This window comes from Lampris incognitus, chromosome 9, assembly GCF_029633865.1.
Source record: "Lampris incognitus isolate fLamInc1 chromosome 9, fLamInc1.hap2, whole genome shotgun sequence".
NCBI classification, from domain to species: domain Eukaryota; kingdom Metazoa; phylum Chordata; class Actinopteri; order Lampriformes; family Lampridae; genus Lampris; species Lampris incognitus.
This window is the reverse complement of record NC_079219.1, coordinates 47,892,206-47,920,141: the sequence shown is the minus strand read 5'-3', so window position 1 is coordinate 47,920,141 and position 27,936 is coordinate 47,892,206. Positions and strand designations below refer to the sequence as shown.

At 47.9% G+C, this 27,936-nt stretch overlaps 1 protein-coding gene across 1 annotated transcript; it reads left to right on the top strand.

Annotated features, from left to right (window-relative positions):
* The first annotated feature begins 2,138 nt into the window (after window positions 1–2,138).
* LOC130118667 (cysteine-rich venom protein latisemin) lies at window positions 2,139–27,719 on the top strand. Its single transcript, XM_056287109.1, has 7 exons — window positions 2,139–2,202; window positions 2,659–2,759; window positions 14,747–14,837; window positions 15,538–15,677; window positions 22,678–22,766; window positions 23,042–23,124; window positions 27,501–27,719. Exons 1-7 carry the CDS (start codon window positions 2,139–2,141, stop codon window positions 27,641–27,643), a joined length of 711 nt encoding a protein of 236 aa, XP_056143084.1. The 3' UTR covers window positions 27,644–27,719.
* The last annotated feature ends 217 nt before the right edge of the window (window positions 27,720–27,936 follow it).

Sequence of the window (27,936 nt, the reverse complement as noted above, 5' to 3'; positions counted from 1 at the left end):
TGGCCAAAATGATTGGCTGTTCATTGTAATATTCTTTATCTCAGTGGGACGTTCCTGGTTAAATAAAAGTTAAATTAAAACAAACAAACAACATGCATATATACATACATACATACATACATACATACATACATACATACACACACACACACACACACACACACACACACACACACACACACACACACACACACACACACACACACACACACATATACATATATAGTGCATTCCCCGTCCAAAAAGTGCATCTCCTCATCTCATGCATGGACAGACCGCATGGATGTGGCTTGCCCGATCCTGAGGAAGGCATGCATCTCATGCGGGCATGGTCACAAATGCATGAAATTAACTCAGACAGACAGACAGAGAGATTTCTGCCTTTATATGTAGTTAGATGAGGAACAGACAGAACAACAATTGTCATAAGTACTATGTCATTTTGATGCTGAAAGTGTCATAACATATCAGTTTGACAGGATATGTCAACTGACCACTATGTCACTTGAAATGAATGAAGTGTTGCTGAAAGTTGTTTTCTTGGATTGTGGTTATTTTCATAAGGCAGTGTTTTGTTGGAAATCCGTGGTATAGATAGTAAAGAGGAAGGTTTAGAGAACAGTTACCTGGGGTCTCCAGTGCTGCTCAGAAGCTTATCTGACCTGGGATTCTGGATCCTTACGTATGGTGATCTCCCAAGCAGGTAGTCACCCACTCAGTAAGACCAGGATTCAGTTGCATGTCCCTGAATTTCTGCCCATGGCTGTATGGTGCTCAAACCCGGCACTTTAACCTAATGATTTCAAATCCAATGTATATAACATTCTTAATTTCTTAAAACACAAAATGTAGAACTCTGGACTGAAAATGAACATAATATTACATTATCGGTCAAAAGTATTACATTATCAGTTTTGGAAAAAAATGACCCACGTAATAATGTAATAAATTCCCAATAATGTAATAAAGTATTACATTGTTGTTAAAAATGTTATTACAATATCAGTCAGGACATTTTATTACATTATTGGTCAAGTTATTACATTATTGGATTTTATTACATTTTCAATCAAGTTAAGTGCAAATTTTATTACATTACCAGGCGTTATTACATTATCAGGAAATTATTACATTGTTATGTGCTACAAAGCATTATTAAATTAACCTTCCTTATGAGCATGTTATGAAAGAGTGCTATGTACAAATTTTAATGTATGATATCTTTTAGATATGCTATCTCACAATTCACCTCTGATTTCAAAGGAGTCCCTCTGCATTTATTTTCTATTCACTTTATTTATGTACATATAGTAGAAGTGTAAACACTAAACTGTGGAGGAAAAAAATCCTCCGTTATAGTCTGTACACATAAACAAAGATGTGCCATAACTTATAAGTTCCCACTCCCACTGGTCAGAATCCGATGTATGGTGCTGCATGCAATAGAGAGCCATGGGTGTGTCTTTTTGTTGGCTGGTAATCCATTTATATTCTGTCTTGTAATCTGGTCTTTATTTACCTTCACCTTAGGAGGCCTCTGTTGTTCCATGCAGTGTAAACTTGTACCACTCTTCCAGCTCTTACCTACACCCCTGGGCTTACAATGTCATATTTACTCCGGGTTAGGCGTCCTCTCCTAAAAAACAGTAATAAAGACCTTCTCATGATACATTTGTTTAAGTCCAATATTTATCAAGTAATGCCGAGGCCAATGCTCCTTCAGAAACATAATTACCTTGGCGTGGGAGCAGGGCTATAAAAAGAAGGAGAGAGGAGAGTCCAGTGAGTCACAGCCACCTGTGGGGACCCATGAGCAGGTAATATAACAATATACCTCTGAAATTATGTGATTTAAGGAGACACTCCAATAGTCAAAGAGTGTACATAGCAAACTGGCTACGCAATATAATTGCAAAATACTGTGTTTACTTTGTTACAAATTATTTTTCAGCATGAGGATATCTTAATTTTTAATAGATTTTAGTTTTTAATTTCAAAAACATGAGGAACAGTAATAAACAACAGGAAAGGCCAGGTCTTAGTCATAGAACATAAATAATAATTATTTACACAATTAACAACACAGCATTTTTTTTCATTTTCTCAGTACAGAGGCATCTTCCTCCCTGACCAGGACAATGTTTGTCTTCATGATTTCCATCTTGATGCTGCATCAAGTGTATTCTGCTTGTCAAGTGGTAAGTAGAAAAGGCTGATCCAGAAAGCATGGTGCCAAAATGCCAATAAATCTTCTGTAGTCTGTTACCATTGACGAGAGCCTAACTTGAGTCTCTTTTTGGTTTTGAAACGCCTGTTGCTGTGTTGAAACAATGCGTCCATAGCCAGGTAAGGACCATACATTACTCATCAGCTTTGCTTCACTGCACAAGGGGGAGAATTTATGTCCTACATCAACTCTGAAACTGCACCAAAAAGTCTGTCAAAGATTGCAGGATTTGGCAGGATGCTAACTAGACCTTGCCTTCTTATTTGCAAACGTTTTCTACGTGATTAAACTGGGTGAGTCGTGTCCATAGGTAATAAGCCGCCAGAGTAAATATAATTTTTTACCATGGACTCAATCAAGTGTTTGCGCATGGATTTTTTTTTCCAAATGTGAATGTGTATTGATGTGCACATGTGCATACGTGTGTGTAGACATTTTCACAGGCAACACAGCAGTTCAGGCTGGGATTGTTGACCAGCACAATGCCTTCAGGAGAGCGGTTGAGCCGACTGCTGCTGACATGCTAATGATGGTGAGTTGGGCCTCCTCCAGTGGACTAGACCTGCACTAAACATCACCTTTAAATAACTGAGCCTTCGATTTCTCTGCGGTGAAGCGCCGAGCAGTTGGGCTTTACCGCTCCGAATGAACACAGTTGCAACCACGAGGTTAAAGCAGGTAGTTTGGAAATCACTGTCATATAATTGTGTACCTGAGATAGTTCTGAAGCAGTAAACTTAACCCACCTGGTACTGAGACTGGATTTATACAAAATACAGTATGCCAATTAACAACAAATTACTTACAGACCTGTCGTTCATGGAAGGTTATAGAGGATAATAATCTTTATTGTCATTTGAATGTTATGTTATTTCTTAGTAATTATCTACAGCAGACTATCTTTGACATAACATTTTTCCCTGTTCCTTGGCCCAAGCCCCTTCACTATAGAGACCTAATAAAATGTCTACAAGTTGAAAAATCTGTTGTTCTCAGTTCCTACGAGGGGAACTTTTCAATTACGATGATTTGGGCCCTTTTTGGGAACGTGACATTTGAACTTAGCGTGGGGATGTGCTTCCCGAAGGAGGAGGGTCATGTAACAGTGTATGACCACGGATGTGTAGACTCGCTAGCCCTTGGCTAGTGGGTTGGGCCCTTTAGTTGATTGGTTGGCGCAGTCACCTGTGGTGCAGGGAACCCAGGTTCGATTCCTGCCTGCTCCCTGAATTCCTGCTACATTTGGTCGAAGTGTGTCCCCGCGCTTCTGCATACCAGCTCCCCTTCACACCTCTGAGCGCATATGCATCCCACCAATGTAGCGGAAATTCAGGGGGCAGCCGGGAATCAAACCTGCCTTCCTCGCACCACGGGCGACTGCACTAACCAGTCATCTAAAGGGTCCGACCTGTTAGTCAAGGGCTAGCGAGTCTACTACACATCCATGGTCGTACACTGTTACACTAGGTTAAACGTTGTGCTCTCATTGTCTGTGCTATATGTGATGTTCAGTATTAAGGGAATACACCTTTAAGGACACAGGGACTTATGGGATAGTAAACAGAGCAGCCACGGGAGCGGGAAGGTAGACGAGGGTCAGTCGGATTATGTGCACGTTATGCATGGAGCGAAATAAACATGCCGAAGTTCCACGGCTAATTCAGAAACGGTGTTATCATCTGTGAGAGTGAAAAGTAGGTCATTACAATGGCGACGAGGACTTTGTGGATTGACGGAACCTGCTCTGCGGAATTGAATTATGAACTCTAATCAGTAGTAACAAAAGGGTAGTAACGTTCAGCTAACTGCATTAGCTGAGCTAGCTAGCACGAATCAACAAGTTCATCCACGTCATCTGCCATCTCCTCATGGCAAAGTTTTTCGCGCCGAGTGACGCATTCCCGGCGTTTCATATCCATGGAGGTGCCCCGGGGACGTTGGAACCTAGATGGGAGAAATGGACGGCTCGTTTCGAAAATTTCTTGTTGGCCATGGACATCAAAGACAATACTAGGAAACGTGCCATGCTACTTCATTATGTGGGCGAACAGGTATATGACATTTTTGTGACGCTGCCTGATAAGGGAGTCGCTAAAGACTTTGATAAAGCCATTAAGGCACTTGAGACTTATTTTTCACCAAAGAGGAATGTGGATTTTGAGGTGTACAAGTTTAGGCAATCTACACAGTCTGGAAATGAAACCGTTGGGGAATACTATGTCCGCTTATGCACACTTGCAGTATCCTGTGAGTTCTCTGATGTTGACGCAGAAATTAGACGCCACATTGTGCAAACCTGCGTATCGCACAAGCTTAGGAGAAAAGCTCTCACTGATCCCACGGTGAATCTGACAAAACTCCTGGAACTAGCCAGTATTGTATTTAGAAATCACGTCAGGACACAGCGCTGTCGCTCGACACAACCGCTACGTTGCATTCTTTATTTAGACTGACACAGCATCACAGGCACACCCGATCAAACAACCCAGAGCCCGCAGGCATCACCAATCGATCCCAGCACAATAGAACAGCACCAAATCAAATGCAGCACTGTTGATTTGTGCAGACATAACATTCCCCCCGGCAGGATTTCAAATATGAAAGGTTGACACAAAGTCCTCTAGGTGGCCAGGGTGTAAACGTGTGCGAACCGGTCGTGGGGCGGCCTGAGGCTGGGCAGGCCGAGGTGGGGAGGGAGAAGGCAGGGGAAGCTGAGCCCCAGGAATGCCTGGGGCCCGTGTAGGAGCTGCATGAAGCCCCGGGGCGTCTCGCCATGCTGAGGGAATGGCTAAGGTTGTGTCACCAGCTGTGTGTGGCGGAGCTGACACCTTCCGTAGACGACTGGAGTGCCACCGAGTGCCATCGCTGAGGAGGTAAGTGGCTGAGCCCAGCTGATGGGTGACTTGGAGAGGAGAGGACCAGTATGAAGCCATTTTATTGTCCCTGTGGGGCCTGCGGACACTGACCCAGTCTGACACATTGATGTCTGGCACCTTGGTTCATTTTGACTGGTCAAACCGTTGCTTCATCCACGTCTGCTGACGAGTGACTGAGGCTCTGACCCCAGAGGGAGGTGCCTGGGGTGTGGAGGGGCGGAGCCTGTCAAGGGGCATGCACAGTTCCCGGCCTAGCATGAGAGAGGCTGGGGAGACGCCTGTGGTCGAGTGCTGTGTGGCCCGATAGTGCAGCAGAGTGTGACGGATGGCCTGCGTGAAAGAGCACCCTTGGGCCATGTGTGCTCTGAGGCTGTTCTTCAGTGACTGGTGAAAACGTTCAACGCCGCCATTGGCCGGGGGGTGGTAGTACGCAGTGCGTATATGACGGATGCCCTTGCTTTCGAGATAAGCAGTGAACTCAGCAGAGACCAGCTGAGGGCCGTTGTCAGTGGTGATGGTCTTTGGGAGGCCCCAGCGAGAGAAAAGAGAGTCCAGGAAGTCGATGATGATCTGTGAGGTCACAGTGCCGGAAGTGGTGAGTTCAGGCCATTTTGAGTGTAGATCGTAGGCGACCACCATGAAGCGTTGGTGGTGGGGAACTCCATGGATCTCACCACAAATGTCCAACTGCAGGTGTTCCCAGGGCTGAGAGGGCCAGGCGAGAGGTTGCAGGGGTGGGGGAGCCTGGTGGCCAGTCTTGCCACTCACAAGGCAGGCAGAACAGTCCTTCACCAGAGCCTCAATATCTCTGTCTATCCCCGGCCACCACACCAGGTCTCGGCAGTGCTGTTTCACTTTCACAATGCCCAGGTGGCCTTCATGCGCCATATTCAAAACACGTGCACAGAGAGCAGCTGGGACCACTGTGCAAAACCCACGTGCCACGCAGGTGTCGTTCCAGCAGGAGAGCTCCTGTCTGACTCAGGCGAACGCAGCCAGCTCCTCATGGACCTTGTGAGGCCAGCCGTTCTGGATGTAGGTGCGGAGTTGGGAGAGGACAAGGTCCTGTTCGGAGGCTGCCCTCAGCTTCTGCAGAGAGACAGTGGCCTGAAGGGGTGTGTGTAGCATTTGGACAATGTCCTTTTCCACACAGTCAGTGTCCGTCTGTGGAGCTGGGGTGGAGACAGAGCGAGAGAGCAGGTCGGCGACAACATTGTCTCTGCCTGGGGTGAACTGCAGGCTGAAGTTGTACTGGCGGAGGCGGTCAGACCAGCGGTGCAACCTCAGGGGTTTGTGGCCTGTCCCAGATGTGGACAGCAGCGCTGTCAGGGCCTGGTGATCTGTCCTGAGGGTGAAGGAGCGGCCATAGAGGTAGAGGTGCCACCTTTCACAAGCCCAGATACAGGCTAACGCCTCACGCTCACCCACGGAGTACCGCTGCTCGGTCAGGTTGAGGGCACGGGAGGTGAAGGCGATGGGCTTCTCCACACTGTTCTGGGTTTGAGACAGCACAGCCCCTATCGCTGTGGCTGATGCGTCACAGGTCACAAAGGTGGAGCTGGAGATGTCGAAGTGAGCCAACACTGGCGGTGAAGTCAGTTGAGTCTTGAGATCACGCACAGCATCACTGCATGCCTTTGACCACACCCATGGCTCGTCCTTACGCAGCAGCTGGCGCAGGGGGGCTGTGGTCGCAGAGTACTGGGGAAGAAACCTCAGGTAGTAACTTGTCATACCCAGGAAGGAGGCGACCTCGGCGGCCGAGCTGGGCTCAGGGATGGCCTGAATGGCGTCCACGTTGGATTGTAGTGGAGTTACACCGCTCGCTGACAGCCGGAACCCCACGAACTCGATGGCTGGCACAGAGAGGACACATTTCTCAGCATTGAGAGTTAGCTTGTGCTTGGACAGGGCTGTGAAGACCATTGTTGAGGCGCTTGTCGTGGATTTCACTGGTGGGCCTGTGTACCACTATATCGTCCAGATAAATGGCCACGCCCAGTATGCCAGCCAGCACAGAGACCATGATTTTCTGGAAGCAGCTAGGGGCGGAGCTGAGACCGAAAGGCATCCTGGTGTAGCGAAACACTCCTGCATGTGTCACAAAGGCTGTGAGGTTTCGGCTGCTGGGGTGGAGGGGCACCTGTAAGTACCCCTGTCTGAGGTCGAGCTTGGAGAACACCTCAGAGCCATAGAACTGAGCAGTGAGTTCTTCTGAGGTGGGCAGTGGATACTTATCAGGGACCACTGCCTTATTTACTGCACGTAGATCGACGCAGACACGCAGGCCCCCCGACTTCTTCTTAGCCACCACGAGGTTTGAGACCCAAGGTGACGCGTCCACCGGTTCAATGATGCCAGCTTCCAGCAGTTGTTGCAGCTCGGCGGAGACCCCATCACGGAGAGCCAACGGGATGCGGCGCAGTGGTTGGATGAAAGATTTCACAGCAGGGTTGAGGAGAGGTTGATGGGCGAAGGCGGAGAGGTAGCCCAGCCCCATAAACAGCGATGGCCACTTCTGCTGCCAAGGTGTGGCAACAGTCAGGATTGCTGCCCCCCTTGTGTCTAAGAGGGAGAAGCCCAGAGCGGAGAACAGGTCCAGGCCCATCAGGTTGGCCCCACGGCGTGCCACATGAAAAACTGCATTGGGCACCAGCTTGGTTCCATAGCGGACAGTCACTTGGAGAGAGCCAACCAGATCGATTTTGGAGTCACCGTACCCACTGAGGACAGCTGAGGGTGCGGACAGTGGCAGTGAACCGAAAAATTTACTGTAGGTATCAACATTCAGAAGAGACACACCTGCACCGGTGTCCAACAGCAGGGGGATGCACACATCATTAATGTTGACTGTGCATGATTTGAATGACACTGGCCCAGAGCTCACCTTGTGAATGACGGCGGTTGAAGACTGGGGGGTGTGGCCCTCTGACCCAGCCGGGGAAGATCGACAGATGTTGGCAAAGTGATTTTGCTTACCACAGCTACGGCATGTCTGGCCACGGGCAGGGCAGTTCTGAGCCCTTGAAACATGAGACCGAGACCCACAGTTACCACAAGACTGTTGAGGGCGGGGCCGAGAACGCCGTCGTTGCAGTTGCAAGACGTCCCCAGTGGAGTCGGCGCCCGCCTCGCTCTGGCTGGGTTGCGTCCCGAGGGGCAGCCGTGAGTAGAGGGAGGAGTCGTTGGCAGCTTGACTGGAGGTGGCCACTTGATGTGTATTTAGCACAGCAGCACACTCAGCTGCTCCCTCAACCTGTAGAGTGATGGTAATTGCTCTGGACAGCAGCAGATCGTCTTTTTCCAGCAGGAGAGTCTCACGCACCTTTGCGTTGTTGGTGTGTTCGATTAGCTGGTCGCGAACCATGTCGTCCCGAAGCGCGCCAAACTTGCATGAGCTAGCTAGCCCTCGCAAATTAGCTACATACTGCTGCACAGACTCACCAGGCAGAGGGCACTCTGTGGAGCAGCGAAATGGGTGCTCATAAGTCCCACAGCTTCGTCAAAGCTTGTGACGTTCCCCAGAGTCCCGAGCACACGATGACCCTCTGCTCCCAAGCAGTGTAGCAACAGAGCCGTCTTCCTAGCCTGGCTCACGTCGTCGAGCCCTGAGGCGATGATGTAATTTTCAAAACTATGTAGCCAGCGAGTCCATGGTACCAGAGGCTCGCCAGGTAATGCCAGGAAGGGGGCAGGTGGTGGGAGAGAGATATCAGCCATCCTCATCGCCAATATTGTATTTAGAAATCACGTCAGGACACAGCGCTGTCGCTCGACACAACTGCTATGTTGCATTCTTTATTTAGACTGACACAGCGTCACAGGCAGACCCGATCAAACAACCCAGAGCCCGCAGGCATCACCAATCGATCCCAGCACAATAGAACAGCACCAAATCAAATGCAGCACTGTCGATGTGTGCAGACATAACAGCCAGACTGGAAGAAGCGTCTGAACAACAAGCACGTGAAATGGAGAAACGATCAGACACCGTTTCGGATGGTATTTTGGCTCTGCGCCACCGAGAGCGCAGGAATCAGCGGGCTAGGCAACCTGCTCATTCTGCCCGGCAGCCTGCACATCCGGCCCCAGGCGCGCACGGACGTGAGTGCTTCAACTGCGGTGGCTCATTCCCTCATCAAGGTGATTTCCCAGCACGTGGGCTTGCATGTCGCAATTGTGGCAAACAAAATCATTTCTCAAAAATGTGCCGGTCGTGCCCAAGACAAAGTATGAACTATGTACAATGTCAACAGTCAGATGACACCTCAAAATCAAATGCCCACTCACCGCGTCCCAATGAAGACAGCACAGACCACTCCCCCAGATATCTTTTTTACACTGAAAGACCCAGCTATCACAGCGCCAAAACAGACCATTCAGATAAATGGGTCGCCTCTCGAAGTGCTGGTAGATACAGGAGCCTCAGTCAATGTAATGGACTATTGCACATTTCAATCACTCCCAGCTCGCCCAGTACTGCAGAACACATCAGTCCAGATTTTTGCTTATGGCTCCCGCACACCTCTGCCAATGCGCGGGCAATTCTGCTCACAACTCGGCTTCCGAGACAGAATTGTCAGAGAAACATTCTTCATGGTTGACAAGCCAGCAAATACTGTAGTAAGCTGCCAGACAGCAGTTGCCCTCGACCTAGTCCGCCTGGTCATCAATGTACACTACCGTTCAAAAGTTTGGGATCACCCAAACAATTTTGTGTTTTCCATGAAAAGTCACACTTATTCACCACCATATGTTGTGAAATGAATAGAAAATAGAGTCAAGACATTGACAAGGTTAGAAATAATGATTTGTATTTGAAATAAGATTTTTTTTACATCAAACTTTGCTTTCGTCAAAGAATCCTCCATTTGCAGCAATTACAGCATTGCAGACCTTTGGCATTCTAGCTGTTAATTTGTTGAGGTAATCTGGAGAAATTGCACCCCACGCTTCCAGAAGCAGCTCCCACAAGTTGGATTGGTTGGATGGGCACTTCTTTGAGCAGATTGAGTTTCTGGAGCATCACATTTGTGGGGTCAATTAAACGCTCAAAATGGCCAGAAAAAGAGAACTTTCATCTGAAACTCGACAGTCTATTCTTGTTCTTAGAAATGAAGGCTATTCCATGCGAGAAATTGCTAAGAAATTGAAGATTTCCTACACCGGTGTGTACTACTCCCTTCAGAGGACAGCACAAACAGGCTCTAACCAGAGTAGAAAAAGAAGTGGGAGGCCGCGTTGCACAACTGAGCAAGAAGATAAGCACATTAGAGTCTCTAGTTTGAGAAACAGACGCCTCACAGGTCCCCAACTGGCATCTTCATTAAATAGTACCTGTTAGAGCCTGTTTGTGCTGTCCTCTGAAGGGAGTAGTACACACCGGTGTAGGAAATCTTCAATTTCTTAGCAATTTCTCGCATGGAATAGCCTTCATTTCTAAGAACAAGAATAGACTGTCGAGTTTCAGATGAAAGTTCTCTTTTTCTGGCCATTTTGAGCGTTTAATTGACCCCACAAATGTGATGCTCCAGAAACTCAATCTGCTCAAAGAAGTGCCCATCCAACCAATCCAACTTGTGGGAGCTGCTTCTGGAAGCGTGGGGTGCAATTTCTCCAGATTACCTCAACAAATTAACAGCTAGAATGCCAAAGGTCTGCAATGCTGTAATTGCTGCAAATGGAGGATTCTTTGACGAAAGCAAAGTTTGATGTAAAAAAAATCTTATTTCAAATACAAATCATTATTTCTAACCTTGTCAATGTCTTGACTCTATTTTCTATTCATTTCACAACATATGGTGGTGAATAAGTGTGACTTTTCATGGAAAACACAAAATTGTTTGGGTGATCCCAAACTTTTGAACGGTAGTGTACATGTGCCGCTCATGCTCCAAAAAAAATTCCCCACCGTTTTTCAAGGCATTGGAAAGCTCAAGGATCACCAAGTGAAAATCCACATTGACAGTACAGTGCAACTAGTGGCTCAACAACACAGGCGCATCCCCTTTCACATGAGACAGCTAGTGGAACAGGAGCTGGAGAAACTAGAGGCGCTAGACATCATCGAACGTGTTGAAGGCCCCACGCCATGGGTCTCTCCGGTGGTAGTAGCTCCAAAGCCCAAACAACAAGGAAAAATCAGACTGTGTGTTGAGATGAGACGCCCAAACGAAGCCATCAAGCATGAGAGGCACCTCACTCCCACAGTGGACGACATTCTAGCAAACCTCAATGGGGCAAAAGTGTTTTCCACACTTGATCTGACAGCTGGCTACCACCAGATTGAACTCCATCCTGACTCCCGCTACATAACAACCTTCACAACACATGTGGGCCTGAGGCGCTACAAATGACTCAACTTTGGGATATCTTCAGCGGCAGAGATTTTCCAAAATACCATTAGAGAGACACTGTCTGACATCCCGGGTGTTCTGAACGTCAGTGATGACATGCTGGTGTATGGCACTAGCCAAGAAGAACATGACAAGAGCCTAGAGGCGGTCCTTACGTGTCTCAGTGAATGTAACCTCACACTCAATGCTGACAAATGTGACTTCAACAAGACCAAGGTGGAGGTTTTCGGATATGTATTCTCAGATCAAGGCATCTCAGTGGACCCCAAGAAGGTGGCTGCAGTCAAGGAGACCCCAGCCCCACGGAACCCAGGAGAGGTCAGAAGTTTCCTTGGCCTTGTCACATACTGTGGTCGTTTCATTCCAGGTCTAGCCACCCTGACACAGCCTCTCAGAGAGCTCACAAAGAAAGACCAGCTGTAGGACTGGTCCCCAACCCACCAGACAGCTTTTGACAAACTCAAAAATGCACTGAGCAGCGACACAGTCATGGCCTATTTTGACCAATCAAAACACACAGAAATTGTTGTGGACGAAAGCCCTGTAGGCCTAGGGGCTGTTCTTACCCAAACTGACTCTGATGGTACACTGCACACACTTGCCTATGCCAGCAAAACACTGTCACCTGTAGAACAGCGATACTCACAGACTGAGAGGGAGGCTTTAGCTATAATCTGGGGCTGCCTTCATTTCCAGTTATCTCTACTCGGATGCCCATTCACAGTGGTTACTAACCACAAGCCGCTGGTGCCCATGTTTAACAAGCCATCTTCCTCTCCCCCTCCCAGAATTGAACGCTGGCTACTAAAGCTACAGAACTTCAACTTCTCTGTGACCTACAAGGCAGGTGTTGGTAACCCAGCTGACTACTTCTCCAGACACCCAGTCCACACACACGAGTCGAATAGCACACATGCCACCGAGCTGGCTGAAGCACATGTGCGTTTCATCATTGACCATGATGTTCCCCGCGCTATGACCTGCAGGAGATCCACACTGCCACACAGTCTGACCCATGCCTCCAGCGGGTCATAGCTGCGGCCAGAACAGGACAGTGGCACACTCTTCTGGAACAGACAGCAGACATGTCTCCAGCCCAAAAATCACTCCTCCGATGTTTTCATGCACAGAGGTCAGAGCTCATGGTGTCCACATCTGATTTCCTTCTCAGAGGTAACAAGCTGGTAATACCCTCATCTCTGCATAACCAAGTGATTGATATTGCTCACGAAGGCCACCAGGGGTTGGTAAAGACAAAGAAACTTTTGAGGGAAAAAGTGTGGTTCCCTGGTATAGACCAAAAGACAGAAGACTGCGTCAAAACCTGTCTTGCTTGCCAAGCAGTGACAAACAACACAATCTCACGCACCACTCCAGATGACTCCCCTTCCAGCTGCACCCTGGACTGAGGTGAGTGTGGATTTCTGCTCATTGCCAAATGGAGAGTACTTACTTGTAGTGATGGACGATTATTCAAGATTCCCGGTGGTGGAGAAGGTGTCCACCACATCTGCAAAAGCTGTTATACCAAAGCTAGACAGCATGTTCTCATTATTTGGCATCCCAGAAGTTGTCAAGAGTGACAATGGTCCTCCTTTCAATTCTGAGGACTTCTCCAGGTTTGCTTCATACCTAGGCTTCCGCCACAGAAAGATAACCCCTTATTGGCCCCAAGCAAATGGGGAGGTTGAGCGCTTTATGAAAACGTTGAAAAAAACGATCCAGATTGCCACACTTGAATGCAAAAACACTCAACAAGCACTGAATCGCTTCCTGAGAGCATACAGAACAACCCCACACAGCACCACTGGGAAACCACCTGCCACAGCCATCTTTAGTAGGCAGGTGCGCACAACACTACCCAATGTCCAAAACACAGTTCCAGACAAGCTCATGAGAGCCAGAGACACACAAGCAAAAGAGAAGATGAAAGGGCATCACGACAAACACTTCTGTCGCCCATCCCCTGCTCTGAAAGTGGGTGACCATGTGCTGGTGAAAAGACTGCGACTAGAGAACAAATTCCAGTCCTTTTTCCATCCGGAGCCGTTTCAAGTCACTGCAGCAAAAGGAACAATGATCACTGCTCAACGGGGGCAGCAGGTGGTGACAAGAAATGCGTCACGCTTCAAGCGAGTGTCCCCCACACTTGGTCCAACTGGTACACTGGGAGAGGACAACAGCACGCGGAGTGAGAATGACCCAAATGACTTTGTTTACAATGATGAACCCAACCCAACGTCAGGCCCAGTGACCTCAGGCGGCCCTCGCTACCCAAGAAGGGTTGCCGTGAAGCGGCCAGAGTACCTTAATGATTTTGTGCCATAACATAACACCTTGGACTGTGTTGTAGTGGAGCATTATTTTGGTTTTTGTATGCCGTTAATTCAAAAAACAAAACAAAAACAAAAACAAAAATGTTTATGTTGTGATACCTCTAGTGGGATTTGTTACAAAGAAACTTCAACCCCTATCCTATAGCAGGAATGTAATGTTTACTTTCTTGGGAATGTTGGAGAGATGTGATGTTCAGTATTAGGGGAATACACCTTTAAGGACACAGGGAATTATGGGATAGTAAACAGAGCAGCCACGGGAGCGGGAAGGTAGACAAGGGTCAGTCGGATTATGTGCACGTTATGCATGGAGCGAAATAAACATGCCGAAGTTCCACGGCTAATTCAGAAACGGTGTTATCATCTGTGAGAGTGAAAAGTAGATGTCATCTTTATCATTATTGTTTAACTTCCCTTGCCCTTGGCCTTTTTGCTGCTGCTGTTGTATATGGTGTGTATGGTAGATTGTATATTGTCTATCATCTACATATTGTGAACAGTGTATTGTATTGTGTATTGTCTAAAGTGATCTATCGCTGCCAAACCGAGTCAAATTCCCTGTAAATGAAAACAGACTTGACCACTGAAGTCGATTCTGAATCTAAGTCCATAAGAAAAGCCAAACAGTCTGTCTCACATGAGAACACGTATGTGTTTGTGATGGTTTAAAACACCATAAACCATTCATGCAATCCATTTTGAAAATACACAGAGCTATTCCCTCCTAAAAGCATTAAATCTAAAGCCAACACCTGGCAATGACTTGTATTGTTAAAAATAGCCAATTTACTTTCATGCCAACAGTCGTAACAGCCATTTTTCATATTGCAAGTGGAGGCATCTTTATTTTTGAAATGGTGTCTATCTTGGCTGCCCATGAATGCCAGTTTCTTCTGGCTGGTATTTATTTATTGATTGATTTATTGATTGGATGTTATCTCTCCTCTGCAGAGTTGGAGTGATGAGGTGGCAGCCAGCGCTCAGGCATGGGTCGACAAGTGTGTTTTGGCTCACGGACCATCCAGCACTCGCATGCTTGGAGGTATACAGTATTTCTCCTCCTTTCTTCCACCTCATTCCGCCTTTTTCCACCCACTGTATCTGCTCTATGTGGTTCATAACTCCAACACAGATTCATCGTAAGCTGCCAACAACTCATGACGTCCAGAACTGAATGTTAAAAAGTTTTCAACACAGGTCAAAAAGTGCAAAGCCTAAAAATAAATTTCCAATACTGGTTTTGTCCGCTTTCAGAATCTAACAACAACCAAAAATGTCTCGAAATACAGATGATCACTTGGCTATTTAGAAGATGACATTACCCGCTTAAAAAATGTGCTGTCCAAAGAAATTGATTATAATTGAAAAAGGCGAAATTATTTTAGCCTGATGAAATCTTTTTTTTAAAATTATTATGAGAAAACTGGGATTTTAGATCTCAATCATGGACTCAATGTTTTCTAAACATGGATAATTTTCCTGTGGAGAAGTGGAAATCTGGATTTGTTTGAACATCTCAACTGTCACCTTAATGGCCTTGGTCTCTACCGCCACATTGAATATTATCGTATCGCCTATCTTAATGCACTTTTTTTAAATTAAAAATTACACTGGCTAGGATGTGTTATCATCAGTCCAGCCACCAATGAACCTCACATTGTAACGTACCCTATCACAGTTTAGAAGTAAAATCCTGCTTTCTCATAAATCAGTGTTTCTGTTCGTTTCTTACTGTCGAGCAGGCTATGAATTAGGGCAGAATCTGTTCTTCGCCAGATCACTGCGCAGCTGGGAGAAAGTCATCAAGGCCTGGTACAGTGAGGTGGCGAATTACCGGTACCCCAACGGATCCAATGGCCGAGCTATCGGTCACTACACACAGGTAACCGTTAAAATGGATTATTGAGAGGAATTCGTGTCGAAGCCAACCACAGAGAACCTGCAGCAGCATACAAATAACATATAATGACTCTGCGTCATACTTATCCTGACTGTAACCTAACAACAATGATATTACAATACAGGCAGTCCATGGGTTACGAACGCCCGACTTAGGAACTCCCGTGCTTACGAACCGACCTCCTGAAAGCCTATTATTTCAAAATATCAAGATACACACAATGGTTCGTACTAACTACTACTACGACTGACTACTTTGCGCGACATTCAAAACACTGCGCATTTTAGGCGGTTCGTCTGCCCAAGGGATAGTAACGCCATGCTGTCACCGCCATTTTAAGTCTGATCGCATAAACACTGTTGGGAGCGTTGTGTTTTGACTTATTTTTTGGGTGTTTACCCTCTTAATCATGGCGTCAAAGCGTAAATGTGACGCAAGTGATGGTGATGCATCGAAGAAAAGGAACACGATCACGACTGAAACGAAAGTGGAAATAATAAAGTGTTCAGAGAGCGGTGAAACGCTCTTATCGTTTTTTCACTTACCTGGTGAGACGGGGAAGAGAGCCCCGAGCGGGCTCTCGTTTCTGGCGTCAAACAGCCGGCGTCCGCTGGTCGCGACCCGCTCTTGGGACAGTGGCAGGTGGGGGGTTGAAATGTAAGAAACGTTTCTTTATAGTTTTTTTTATACCTATACGTATACACATATTCTCAATTATAAATTCCAATTCAATTCAATTCAATTTATTGTCATTAAAAACAATGTGCAGGCACATGTTAAAAATGAAATGATATAATGAATGATATTGTGGCGAACGTAGAAGCAACGACAAAGGTAACTTTGCAGCCCCTTTATTGAACTCTCACAGAAACGAGAACTTACGGAAATGTGATACAATGCAGGGGCTTCATCTACTCCAACAACAAAGTTGTTCAGGGTTTCAGTTCCAAGGTTACACAACACAACAGAATGACAACTGCAATTACACCACAACAAATAGTAATCACATAAACACATAAAACCACATAAACACTTACAAAACATTTAATAACAACGGACAATCTGCACGCAGTGCCTGATGGGTAAAACAGGACAATTGACACAATTCTGACAGGGTAGCAACTTCGCTACATTACCCCCTCCAGCGTGTCGCCTGTCCTCAGTCGACAATAAAGTCCCTATAGCGAAGGGGAAGCCGTCTCCGCCGCCGCGGGGGCACGGGTCCCTGTTCCCCACTGTCTGTCCGGTTGGTAGGGCCTGTGGGTGTAGGAGGGACCGTCCCGGGTGGGCTAAACTGATCTACAGGTTCTTCAGCCAAGGGGCGGTAAGGTGCCAAACGGTCCCAGTGCAGAACTACCACCCGCCCCCGGACACACAGTTTCACCCAGTACACAACATCCGAAAGCTGCTCCAACACCTCACAGGGCCCCACCCACTGGCTGGCGAGCTTGGGGAAGACTCCTCTCTTCCGGGTTGGGTTGAAGACTCACACCTTTGCTCCTGGGGTGAAGGAGCGGCCCTGACAACGAGTGTCATATGCCTGCTTTTGTTTTGCACCTGCCTGTTCCTGACGCTGACGAGCAAACTCATGTGCCTCGGCCAGACGTTGTTGGAGGTCCCGTAGGTACTCGAAACCGGGTATCTTGGGAAGGTCAGGACCCGGGGGCGTGCCACAGGGGTCCGCAGTTCTCTCCAGAACAAGAGCGCGGCCGGTGTACGCCCAGTACTTTCTTGTACTGCCGACCGGTACGCCCACAGGACCAGGGGTAGATGACAGTCCCAGTCTCGCTGGTGCCGTGAGGTGACAATAGCGAGTTGTGTTGTGAGCGTTCGATTGAACCTCTCCACCAGTCCATCGCTCTGGGGGTGGAGGGGCGTTGTCCTGGTCTTCTTCACCCCCATGCGTTGACACACCTCAGCGAATACCTGTGCCTCGAAGTTCCGCCCCTGATCGCTGTGTATTTCTTCGGGCGCACCGAACCAACAGAACATCTCACACACCAGCCGCTCGGCTGTAGTGGCAGCGCTCTGGTCTGGGACCGCATACGCCCCAGGCCATTTGGTAAAGTAGTCCATGGCCACAAGGACGTACCGGTTTCCGTTGTCTGTGGTGGGAAATGGGCCAAGAAAGTCCACACTGACCCGTTCCATGGGGGCCCCCACCTGATATTGTTGTAGAGGGGCATGGGAGCGTCTGGTTGGTCCTTTCTTGGCAGTGCAGGCATCACAACAGTGCACAAAAAGTTCTGTGTCATGCCTGCATCCGGCCCAGTAGAACCGTTGGCGCAGTTTGTTCAGCGTCTTTGCCACCCCATAGTGACCTGCCCTCACCGAGCCGTGGGCTGCCCATAGCACTCGTTGGCGCCAGTCCTTGGGCACCAGTAACTGCCACACACTTCTTCCCCGGCCCGGTGCTTGCCAGACCCAGTACAACAGTCCATCACGCCGGGCCAAGGTGGCCCACGGGGAAATGTAGGCCTTGGTCTCCACCGACATGGCAGAGACAGCTTGCCAGTGGGGGCGTGCCTTGGCGTCGACCCACTGTCCCACCCTGGCCAGGGTGGGATCACTATCCTGCGCTGATTGCCACTCCTGCTTGTCCATTGCCATCAGCCACGCCTCCTCTGGCTCTACCTGCCGCGTGGTGGACACTTGGAGGATTGCTCTGTCTCGCTCCTCTTGGCGCTCACAATGTCTACAATCCTTGCAGGGACGACGGGAGAGGGCATCTGCATTGCTGTGCAGGCGCCCAGCTCGGTGCTGGGTCTCGAAGTCGTAGCTCTGCAGCTCCTCAATCCACCTAGCCACCTGGCCTTCGGACTCCTTAAAGCTGAGCAGCCAGATCAGGGCCGCATGATCCGTCCGCAGGAGAAAGGTCTGGCCATAGAGATAGGGGTGAAAATGATTGAACGCCGCGACCACCGCCAGAGCTCGCATCGTGTAACGCAGTAGTTGCGTTCAGGGCGGCTCAAGACATGACTAGTAAGCCACCACTCTCTCTCCCCCAGCAACTTCCTGAGACAGGACGGCCCCCAGCCCCACATTGCTGGCGTCTGTGTCCACGATGAAGCGGCACTTAGGATCAGGAAGGGCCAGGATGGGTGCAGTGATCAAGGCGGTGCGGAGCCGGGCAAAGACGGCTGCACATTTGTCGTCCCAGTGGAACTCCCGTCCCTTCTTGGTGAGACGGTGTAGGGGACTGGCAATGGAGGCAAAGTTGCGGACAAAACGTTGGTAGTAAGAGACGAGCCCCGTGAAGCTGCGCACCTCGCTGACGTTTCGCGGAACTGGCCATTTCTCGACCGCCTCCACCTTAGAAGGATCAGGGGCCATGCCCTCTGCCCCCACCACATGGCCCAAAAACTTGGTCTCACGTCGAAGGAGGTTGCATTTCTTGGGGTGCAGGCGCAGGCCCGCACCCCGAATGGCTTGGAAGACCTGACGGAGGTTCTCTAGGGCCAGCTCGAAGTCAGCGGCATGAACCAGAAGGTCATCAAGGTAAACCACGCACCGGTTGCGGGGAATGTGAGCCAGCACCCTCTCCATTAGTCTCTCGAACGTGGCGGGGGCATTGCAGAGACCAAAGGGCATCACACGAAACTGCCAGAGTCCCTGACCGATGGTGAAGGCTGTCTTGGGTCTGGTTTCTGGTGCCAGCTCCACCTGCCAGTAACCGCTCCGTAGGTCAAGTGAGCTGAACCACTGTGACCCTGCGATGTGGTCCAGAGCGTCGTCAATGCGAGGCAAGGGGTAGGAGTCCTTGCGAGTTGCATTGTTCAGCAGACGAAAGTCCACACAGAACCTCCAGGTGTCATCTTTCTTTTAGACCAGGATGGCAGGGGCGGCCCAAGGGCTATTGGATGGCTCTATCACCCCGGCCGCAGCCATCTCTAGAATCATCCGCTCTGCAGCTTCACGCTTGGCAAGCGCTAACCGGTAGGGTCGCAGTCTAACGGGTGGGGTTGTACCAGTGTCAATTGTGTGCTGCACCAGGTTGGTCTGGGTGCACTCCTCTTCGCGTGCAGCAAACATCTCAGTGAACTGTTGGAGCAGGTCTTTCAGCTGTTGACTCTGCTGAGGGTCCAGCCCTTCACTGCTCCGCTGATACAGATCCTGGATGGCGGCAACAGTGTCCGGCGAGGGTGTCTGAGGAATGGTAGCCTCAATGAGGGTCGTCGTCATTGTTGGTGGGCTGGGCAGTGTCGTCATCCCCTCGGTTGGAAGTGGAGGTGGGGGCGGCAGCGGCGGCATGGTGACAGGTGGAGTTGGCTGGATGTGGATACGTCCCACCTTCCTCTCTGGACGGCGCCGAAGGGCCAGGGTCTCTGTGCCAAGGTGAATGGCATTACTCGACACATCGACCAGAGCCCCCCAGCGAGTCAGCAAATCCAGCCCGATGATGCAAGGGTCTTGTATTTCAGCCAACCAAAACTCGTGGGTGGCTGCAACTTTCCCTGCCCGCACCTGCAGTGCTCTCTTCCCCAGCATGCTGGTTAGTTCCCCAGTCACAGTTCTGATTTTACAGGTGGTGGGCCTCCACTCTGTCTCTGGCAGCACCCCTGGACGCACAATGGAGATGGTGGACCATGTGTCCACAAGGGCCCAGCAGCGGTGTCCACCAATGGAGAAACAAAGATAGAGACCGTGTGCGTGGCCCACTCTGCCGATCTGGGAAGAGTTCTTAATGGGGGATATGGTCGGTTGGCTGGGTAGCAGTCTCCCCGCAGTGCCACCCCATTCTAGTTTTCCGACTGGGGAGTGCTACGGTGTCGTGGTGCAGGGGCAGGGCAGTCACGGGCCTTGTGCCCTGCTTCTCCACAGCGGTAGCATGGATCACGAGGCGACCAAGGTCTGAGGGGTGGTTGGCGTCGGCCTGGTTGCTTTCGGCGTGGTGACGGACAAGCCTGGCAGACGACCCCTCTTTCGACGTCTCCTTCATCTGCGTGGACCTCAGCCTGACGCACTCGGGGTCTTGGTTGGTTGTGTGGGGCCATCACAGCCTCCACCCTCTCTGCCTCTTCCAATGCAGTCTTGAAGGCTGTAGGTGCCGTGATGCGGAGGTGCTCCTTCAACCTCTCTGGGGAGAGCCCCTGGATGAAGGCACTCAGGGGTAACTCGTCACGAGCTGCTGGATCAAAGGTGGGGTAGCCACGATGTGCAAAGAAGTGCACGTCTGCTGCATAGGTTCCCAGGGTCTCGCCCTCTTGGCGGCGCCGGCGGGCCAGTCGGTCTCGCATGCTGTCAGTAGAGACCCGTTGACCAAAGCGTCGGTCTAAAGCAGCGGCCAGTGTCTGCCGGCGGCCGGCAGCGACATGGCGGCTGTTGATAGTGGATGGGCGGCAGCCGGCACCGGCGATGAGACGGCGGTGGAGACAGCGGCGGCCGTCGCTGGCGATGAGACGGCGGTGGAGACAACGGCGGCCGGCGAAGACATGGCGTCGGCGGCGGCTATCCCACTTCTGACACCAGTGTGGCGAACGTAGAAGCATCGACAAAGGTAACTTTGCAGCACCTTTGTTGACCTCTCACAGAAACGAGAACTTACGGAAATGTGACACAATACATGGGCGTGATCTACTCGAACAACAAAGTTGTTCAGGGTTTCAGTTCCAAGGTTACCCAACACAACAGAATGACAACTAAAATTACACCACAACAAATAGTAATCACATAAACACATAAAACCACATAAAACACTTACAAAACATTTAATAACAACTGACAATCTGCACGCAGTGCCTGATGGGTAAAACAGGACAATTAGCACAATTTTGACAGGGTAGCAACTTCGCTACAATATAATGAATAATGTACTGTGGTTGAATTTATTATTATTACATTTATTATTATGTTTATGATGTTTTAGGTGAAATATATACTATATACTAAGACAAACATCTGACTACCTGACGCTAGATGTGAACTGTACGTAACTGTTCCGACTTACATACAAATTCGACTTACGAACAGACTCAAAACCAGAAGTCGTTCGTGATCCGGGGACTTCCTGTTCTCTCAGATACAATCTGGCTCTTATTCATGTTAGGATACTACAGTAAGAACTGTTCAGACAATAGACAGCAACACAATGAAATGTCTGTTTTAGAGAACCCAAAAGGCGAAAAGTTCAAGAGAAAAATCATGCTTCTGATAATATTAATTCCCTTTAAAGATAATGAAATATGTGTGTTCTTTGCTAGATGACACCCGTATTCTGTTCTTGAAAAGATTTGACACTTTAATGATGTTGGACAGTTTAGTCAAGACTTGTTCTCCAAGAAAGCGTCGAAATGGTCAAACTAAACAAAAGTCTTTCCTGTCATGTCATGTGAAACGTTTTCTACCGCTGACTGAATAAGCAGGAAGCCAATCAGCTGAATAATGCCAAGGTTGTTTTGTTCCCCTTTAAAGCACACAAACACACACACACACACACGCACACACACACACACGCACGCTGAAGTTCAACCCTGCATAAAGGTGAAGTGCAGTCCTCCATACGCTAACAGTTCAACATGTTTTCTACAGTATGTACTTTACTCAACATCCAACCCTCACAAATGTTTACCTTTTTCAATACTGACTCTCCCATTAAACACTATATCAATAACATTGAAGACTTTGGTTTAAGAGTGGATTTTCTCTAAAGTCTAGCAGGGTATCAACCATTTAGATCATTTAAAGTATGACGTAGACTGTCGTATACACAAAATGTCGAAACACAACGGCTGCTCATTTGTTCATGCACTCACATGCTCGCAACTTTTATCTATCTATACATATTTCACAGCAAATGAATGCAGGAAATATTTCCATTTGTCCTCATTTTCTGAGAAAAGCTAAAAATATGATCGCAGCAATTTTAATGGACTGATCAGAGTACCCACTTTTTGTTTTCTAAAACTGGGATGTCGTCCAACTTGGTAGCTGTAGGACTGATGAAGCAGCTTGACAACAGTTATTTGCTTTGTTTTTCACCCAGGTGGTGTGGAACAGCTCCTACAAAGTTGGCTGTGGAGTAGCCTTGTGCCCTAACAGCATCTATTACTATGGCTGCAACTATTACCGAGCGTATGTCTTCCCATCCTCTAACCCTCCATCCTGCTTGACTACTCTGAAACTAATGAAAGGTTCTCTTGTTCAACTGGGACTTCCTGAAATTATGTTTGGGATAAAATGACCCAAAACAGAATGTCAATGGTGGTCTTTATTAGAACAGGCCAAAGAGCTAATCAAATGCATGATGTCTAAACACTCCCAACGCTGAGATCCACTCAGAGAAAAGTGAAGTGATATCTAAAAGTCATGGAAATAAATCCAAATGGATTTACTTGTTTATTTAACAGGGGGAACTACAGGGGAGTGGCTCCATACAAGGCCGGCACCCCGTGCAGCTCCTGTCCAAAAGCCTGTGACAATAAACTTTGCAGTAAGTATCTGATAGTTTGACGAAGACACTCTGTGTGTCGATGAAGATGGTAGTATTCTCTTGAAATCTATGTATACTAAATTTGTCTCTCATTTGCATGCAAACAAAAAGAAATGCTGGATTTATTTAAAAATATTACGTCAAGTGGTTCCACACAGATGTGTTAAGGAACTTTTAAGGGATTTGATTAGTCAATATGTACTCAAGGAATTAGAAGTTATTTAACACAGTTTTGTGGAACCACCATTGCAGCCAGGCTGCTAACCAATCCCAATCCCAGATCCCACATCACACCAATAGTGGCATCCCTTCATTGGCTCCCAGTAAATAATGGATTACATTTTACGCCGATTTAACTTGACACTTGAAGTGCTTCACAGTGAAGGGGGAAACTCACCTCAACCACCACCAATGTGTAGCACCCATCTGGGTGATGCAGGGCAGCCATTTTGCGCCAGAACGCTCACCACACATCAGCTTGAGGTGGAGAGGGAGGGACCATTGAGCCAATTACATGGGGAGATGATTAGGTGGAGAGAGCCAGATTGGGAATTTGCCAGGACACCGGGGGACCCCCTACTTTTTGCGATAAGCACCATGGGATCTTTAATGACCACGGTGAATCAGGACCTCGGTTTAACGTTTCATCCGAGGGCCGAGAATTATAGAACAAACTTCAAGATACTGCTTATCACATATAAGGCCCTACATGGTCTTGCCCCTTTATACATTTCTGAACTTTTGCATCCTTGCTCCACCTCTAGGCCACTCAGGTCTTCCAACCAGGATCTGTTATTTATACCCTGCTCCCTCCGCAAATCCAAGGGTTACTGTGCTTTTGCTGTCAGGGCCCCGTCCCTCAGGAACAGCTCCCTCTGTAAAATCAGCTTAGTCTGCAACTACTACTACTTTCAGCTGCTCCTGTTAAGGATCACCTCAGTGGATCATCCGTTTCCATCTCTTCCTGTCCTCTGCATCTTCCTCTGTCATACCAGCCACCTGCCTGTCCTCTCTCACCACATCCCTAAACCTCCTCTTTGGCCTTCCTCTTTTCCTCTTCCCTGTCAGCTCCATATTCAGCATCCTTCTCCCAATATACCCAACATCTCTCCTCCACACATGTCCAAGCCATCTCCATCTTGCCTCTCTTGCTTTGTCTCCAAACTGTCCAACCTGAGCGGCCCCTCTAATATACTCGTTCCTAATCCTGTACTTCTTCGTCACTCCCAATGAAAATCTTAGCATCTTCAACTCTGCCACCTCCAGCTCCACCTCCTGTCTTTTCATCAGTGCCACTGTCTCCAAACCATATAACATAGCTGGTCTAACAACCATTTTGTAAACCTTCCCTTTAACTCTTGCTAGTACTCTTCTGTCACAAATCACTCCTAACGCTCTTCTCCACCCACTCCACCCTGTGTGCACTCTCTTCTTCACCTCTCTTCTGCACTCCCCGTTACTTTGGACAGTTGACCCTGAGTATTTAACTCGTACGCCTTCATCACCTCTACTCCTTGCATCCTCACCATTCCACTGTCCTTCCTCTCATTCACGCATAGGTATTCCATCTTGCACCAACTGACTTTCATTCCTCTTCTCTCCAGTGCATACCTCCCCCTCTCCAGGCTCTCCTCAACCTGCACCCTACTCTTACTACAGATCACAATGTCATCCGCAAACATCATAGTCTATGGAGATTCCTGCCTGATCTCGTCCATCAACCTGTCCATCACCATTGCAAACAAGAAAGGGCTCAGAGCTGATTCTTGATGTAATCCCACCTCCACCTTGAACCCATCTGTCATTCCAACCGCACACCTCACCACTGTCACACTTCCCTCATACATATCCTGCACCATTCCTACATACTTCTCTGCAAGTCCTGACTTCCTCGTACAATACCACACCTCCTCTCTTGGCACCCTGTCGTATGCTTTCTCTAAATCCACAGACACAATGTAATTCCTTCTGGCTTTCTCTATACTTCTCAATCATTATTCTTAAAGCAAACATTGGATCTGAGGTGCTCTTTCATGGCATGACACCATACTGCTGCTCGCTAATTGTCACCTCTCCTCTTAACCTAGCTTCTATTACTCTTTCCCATAACTTCCTGCTGTTGTTGATCAACTTTGTACCTCTGTATTTGCTACAGTTCTGCACATCACCCTTATTCTTGAAAATCGGTACCAGTGTGCTTCTCTCCACTCCTCATGCATCCTTTCACTTTCCAAGATTGTGTTAAACAATCTAGTTAAAAACTCAACTGCCATCTCTCCTAAACATCTCCATGTCTCCACAGGTATGTCCTTAGGACCAACTGCCTTTCCACTCTTCATCCTCTTCACAGCTGCCCTCCCTTCCTCCTTGCTAATCCACCGCATTTCCTGATTCACTATCCCCACATCATCCAACCTTCTCTCTCTCATTTTCTTCATTTATCAGCCTCTCAAAAGTATTCCTTCCACCTTCTTAGCACACTCTCCTCGCTTGTCAGCACATTTCCATCTCTATCCTTGATTGCCCTAACTTGCTGCACATCCTTCCCAGCTCAGTCCCTCCCTCCATCAGTTGAGTCTGCAAACAGCTTTAAAAAAACTTCTCAAAACCCATCTCTACTGACTTGCATTCCCTGTAAAGGGGCTGTAATTTATACTTTTCTATATATAACTGTATATGTATGTTATTTATTTTTTCTGTATCTGTATCTTCTGCAGCACCAAAAAGGTGCTAGAAATAAACTCTTGCTTATTAAATAAATTCTTGATGCATGCTCAATAATCCAGGTAAGAAAATTAGGTTGAATCAGTTCGTCTGCATACGTTTGTTGACGGATACGTTTTGTTACTCAACTAAGTGACATCTTCAGTCTAAACTGACTGCAGGTATCCCTACCCCTTATAACAATACAGTACAATACAGTGGCATAACGACCGAAACCAACGACCAGTTGCATGTGCAAATATGGATGTGACCATTAACTAGGGTTTTGATGGCCACATGTAGCTACTATTCTCAGAGGATTTGGGAATGTTTGCAATGTCTGTTTGAATGTCTGGTTAAGTATGGTTATCCTAACTGGGCGTTTGTCAAAGCCAGGAAGTTGCCCAAACAGTGCAACAACCAATTGAAGAGAGGAGAAGAACAACAGCTGCCTAAGCGTAAACCAGCGGTGATTCTGTTTGTGGTGGGAGTGTCGGAAAAGCTGAGACGCGTATTTTCAAAACACCACATCTCAGTTGCTTTCAAACTCCAAAACACGCTGTGCCAGAAGTTGGTCCATCCCAAGGATCAGGTCCCCTGGCACAAACAGAGCAATATAGTATACGCTGTTAAGTGCTGGGAGGATTGCTGTGACTTGTACATTGGGGAAACTATACAGACACTGGCCAAGAGGATGGCACAACACAGGAGAGCTAACACGTCAGGCCAGGACTCCACAGTCTACACCCATCTACAGGCCAGCCGCCAGTCTTTCAGGGATGAGGGTGTGCACGTCCTTGATAGGGAGGAACATGGTTTGAACGGGGAGTCAAAGAGGCCATCTATGCCCCTTTTCCACTACATGGTACCGGCTCAACTCGACTCGACTCGCAGAGTGTCGTTTTCCATCACCATAACAGTGCCCCCTCAGTGTAGCTGGTCTGCATTGATTTTCGTACCCGCTCCAGTTTTTTGGAACCTCGACAAAGGTGGTACCAGAAAAGTGGTACCAGTTACCAAAATGCCGGTACTTTCCAGTAATGGGAAATGAAAAAGTCGAGTCGAGTGGAGCCGGTACCATGTAGTGGAAAAGGGGCATATTATGTTAAGCGAGAACGACCATCCATGAACCGGGGGGGGGGGGGCAAGAGTAGATTTATCTGTCGCCATCTTACAATGCTGTGATTGCAACTATTCCCCAATCCTCTGTGAATAGTACACATGGCCATCGAAACTCTAGTTAATGGGCACACCCATATTTGATCATGAAATTGCTCATTGGTTTTGGTCATTATACATCTGTCGCCATTTTGCAATGCTGTGATTGCAACAATCCCTAATCCTCTGTGTATAGTACACATAATCAGCGGTCACACCCATATTTGCATATGAAACTGGTCCTTGATTTCGGTGGTTAGGCACTGTATTGTACTGTATTGCTTAAAAGGGTGGGGATACCTGTAGTCAGCTTAGACTGAAGCTGTCACTTCACTGAGTGGTGAAACGTATCTGTCAATAAACGTTGTATCCAGATGAACTGATTCAACCTTCTTTGATCGTGCTTACTTGACATTCCATTTTTGAATAAATCCGACATTTAGTTTTTTTTCCATTACGCTAAATAGATGACCTTAGACTTGTTGACCATATTTTGTCTTTTTTTCTCATTACAGCCAACCCCTGTCCATATATAAACAAGTACTCCAACTGTGCAGCCTTGAAAAAACAGGCTGGGTGTGGCAACGTCCTGGTGAACGCCTGGTGTCCGGCCGAATGCAAATGTACAGACACAATCATTCCAATAGGCAAAAAATAAACCCTCCCTGTTAAGGTTTTGTAGCTCACTGACTTGCAGTAACATTGCCAGTAATTGTCTTGATGCATGCTCAATAACCCAGGTAAGAAAATCAGAGAATGGTGAATCAGTTCATCTGGACACAACCAGATGAACTGATTCACCATTCTGTGATTGCCATGGTGATGCAACCAATAGTACTCCACACAGCAAAACAAGATCATTTTATCTCTACAAGACACACAACAAGCTACACCTCAATCTCATTTCAGGGTTAGCTATATTTACATAACATTAATACAAACATTGTCGCA

Bases quoted from the DNA above. Each gene is read 5' to 3' on its own strand.
- LOC130118667 (XM_056287109.1), top strand. From the start codon at position 2,139: ATGTTTGTCTTCATGATTTCCATCTTGATGCTGCATCAAGTGTATTCT. The intron at 2,203-2,658 runs GTAGAAAAGGCT...ACGTGTGTGTAG, and splicing joins TTCTGCTTGTCAAGTGGTAA to ACATTTTCACAGGCAACACA. The intron at 23,125-27,500 runs GTAAGTATCTGA...TTCTCATTACAG, and splicing joins CTGTGACAATAAACTTTGCA to CCAACCCCTGTCCATATATA.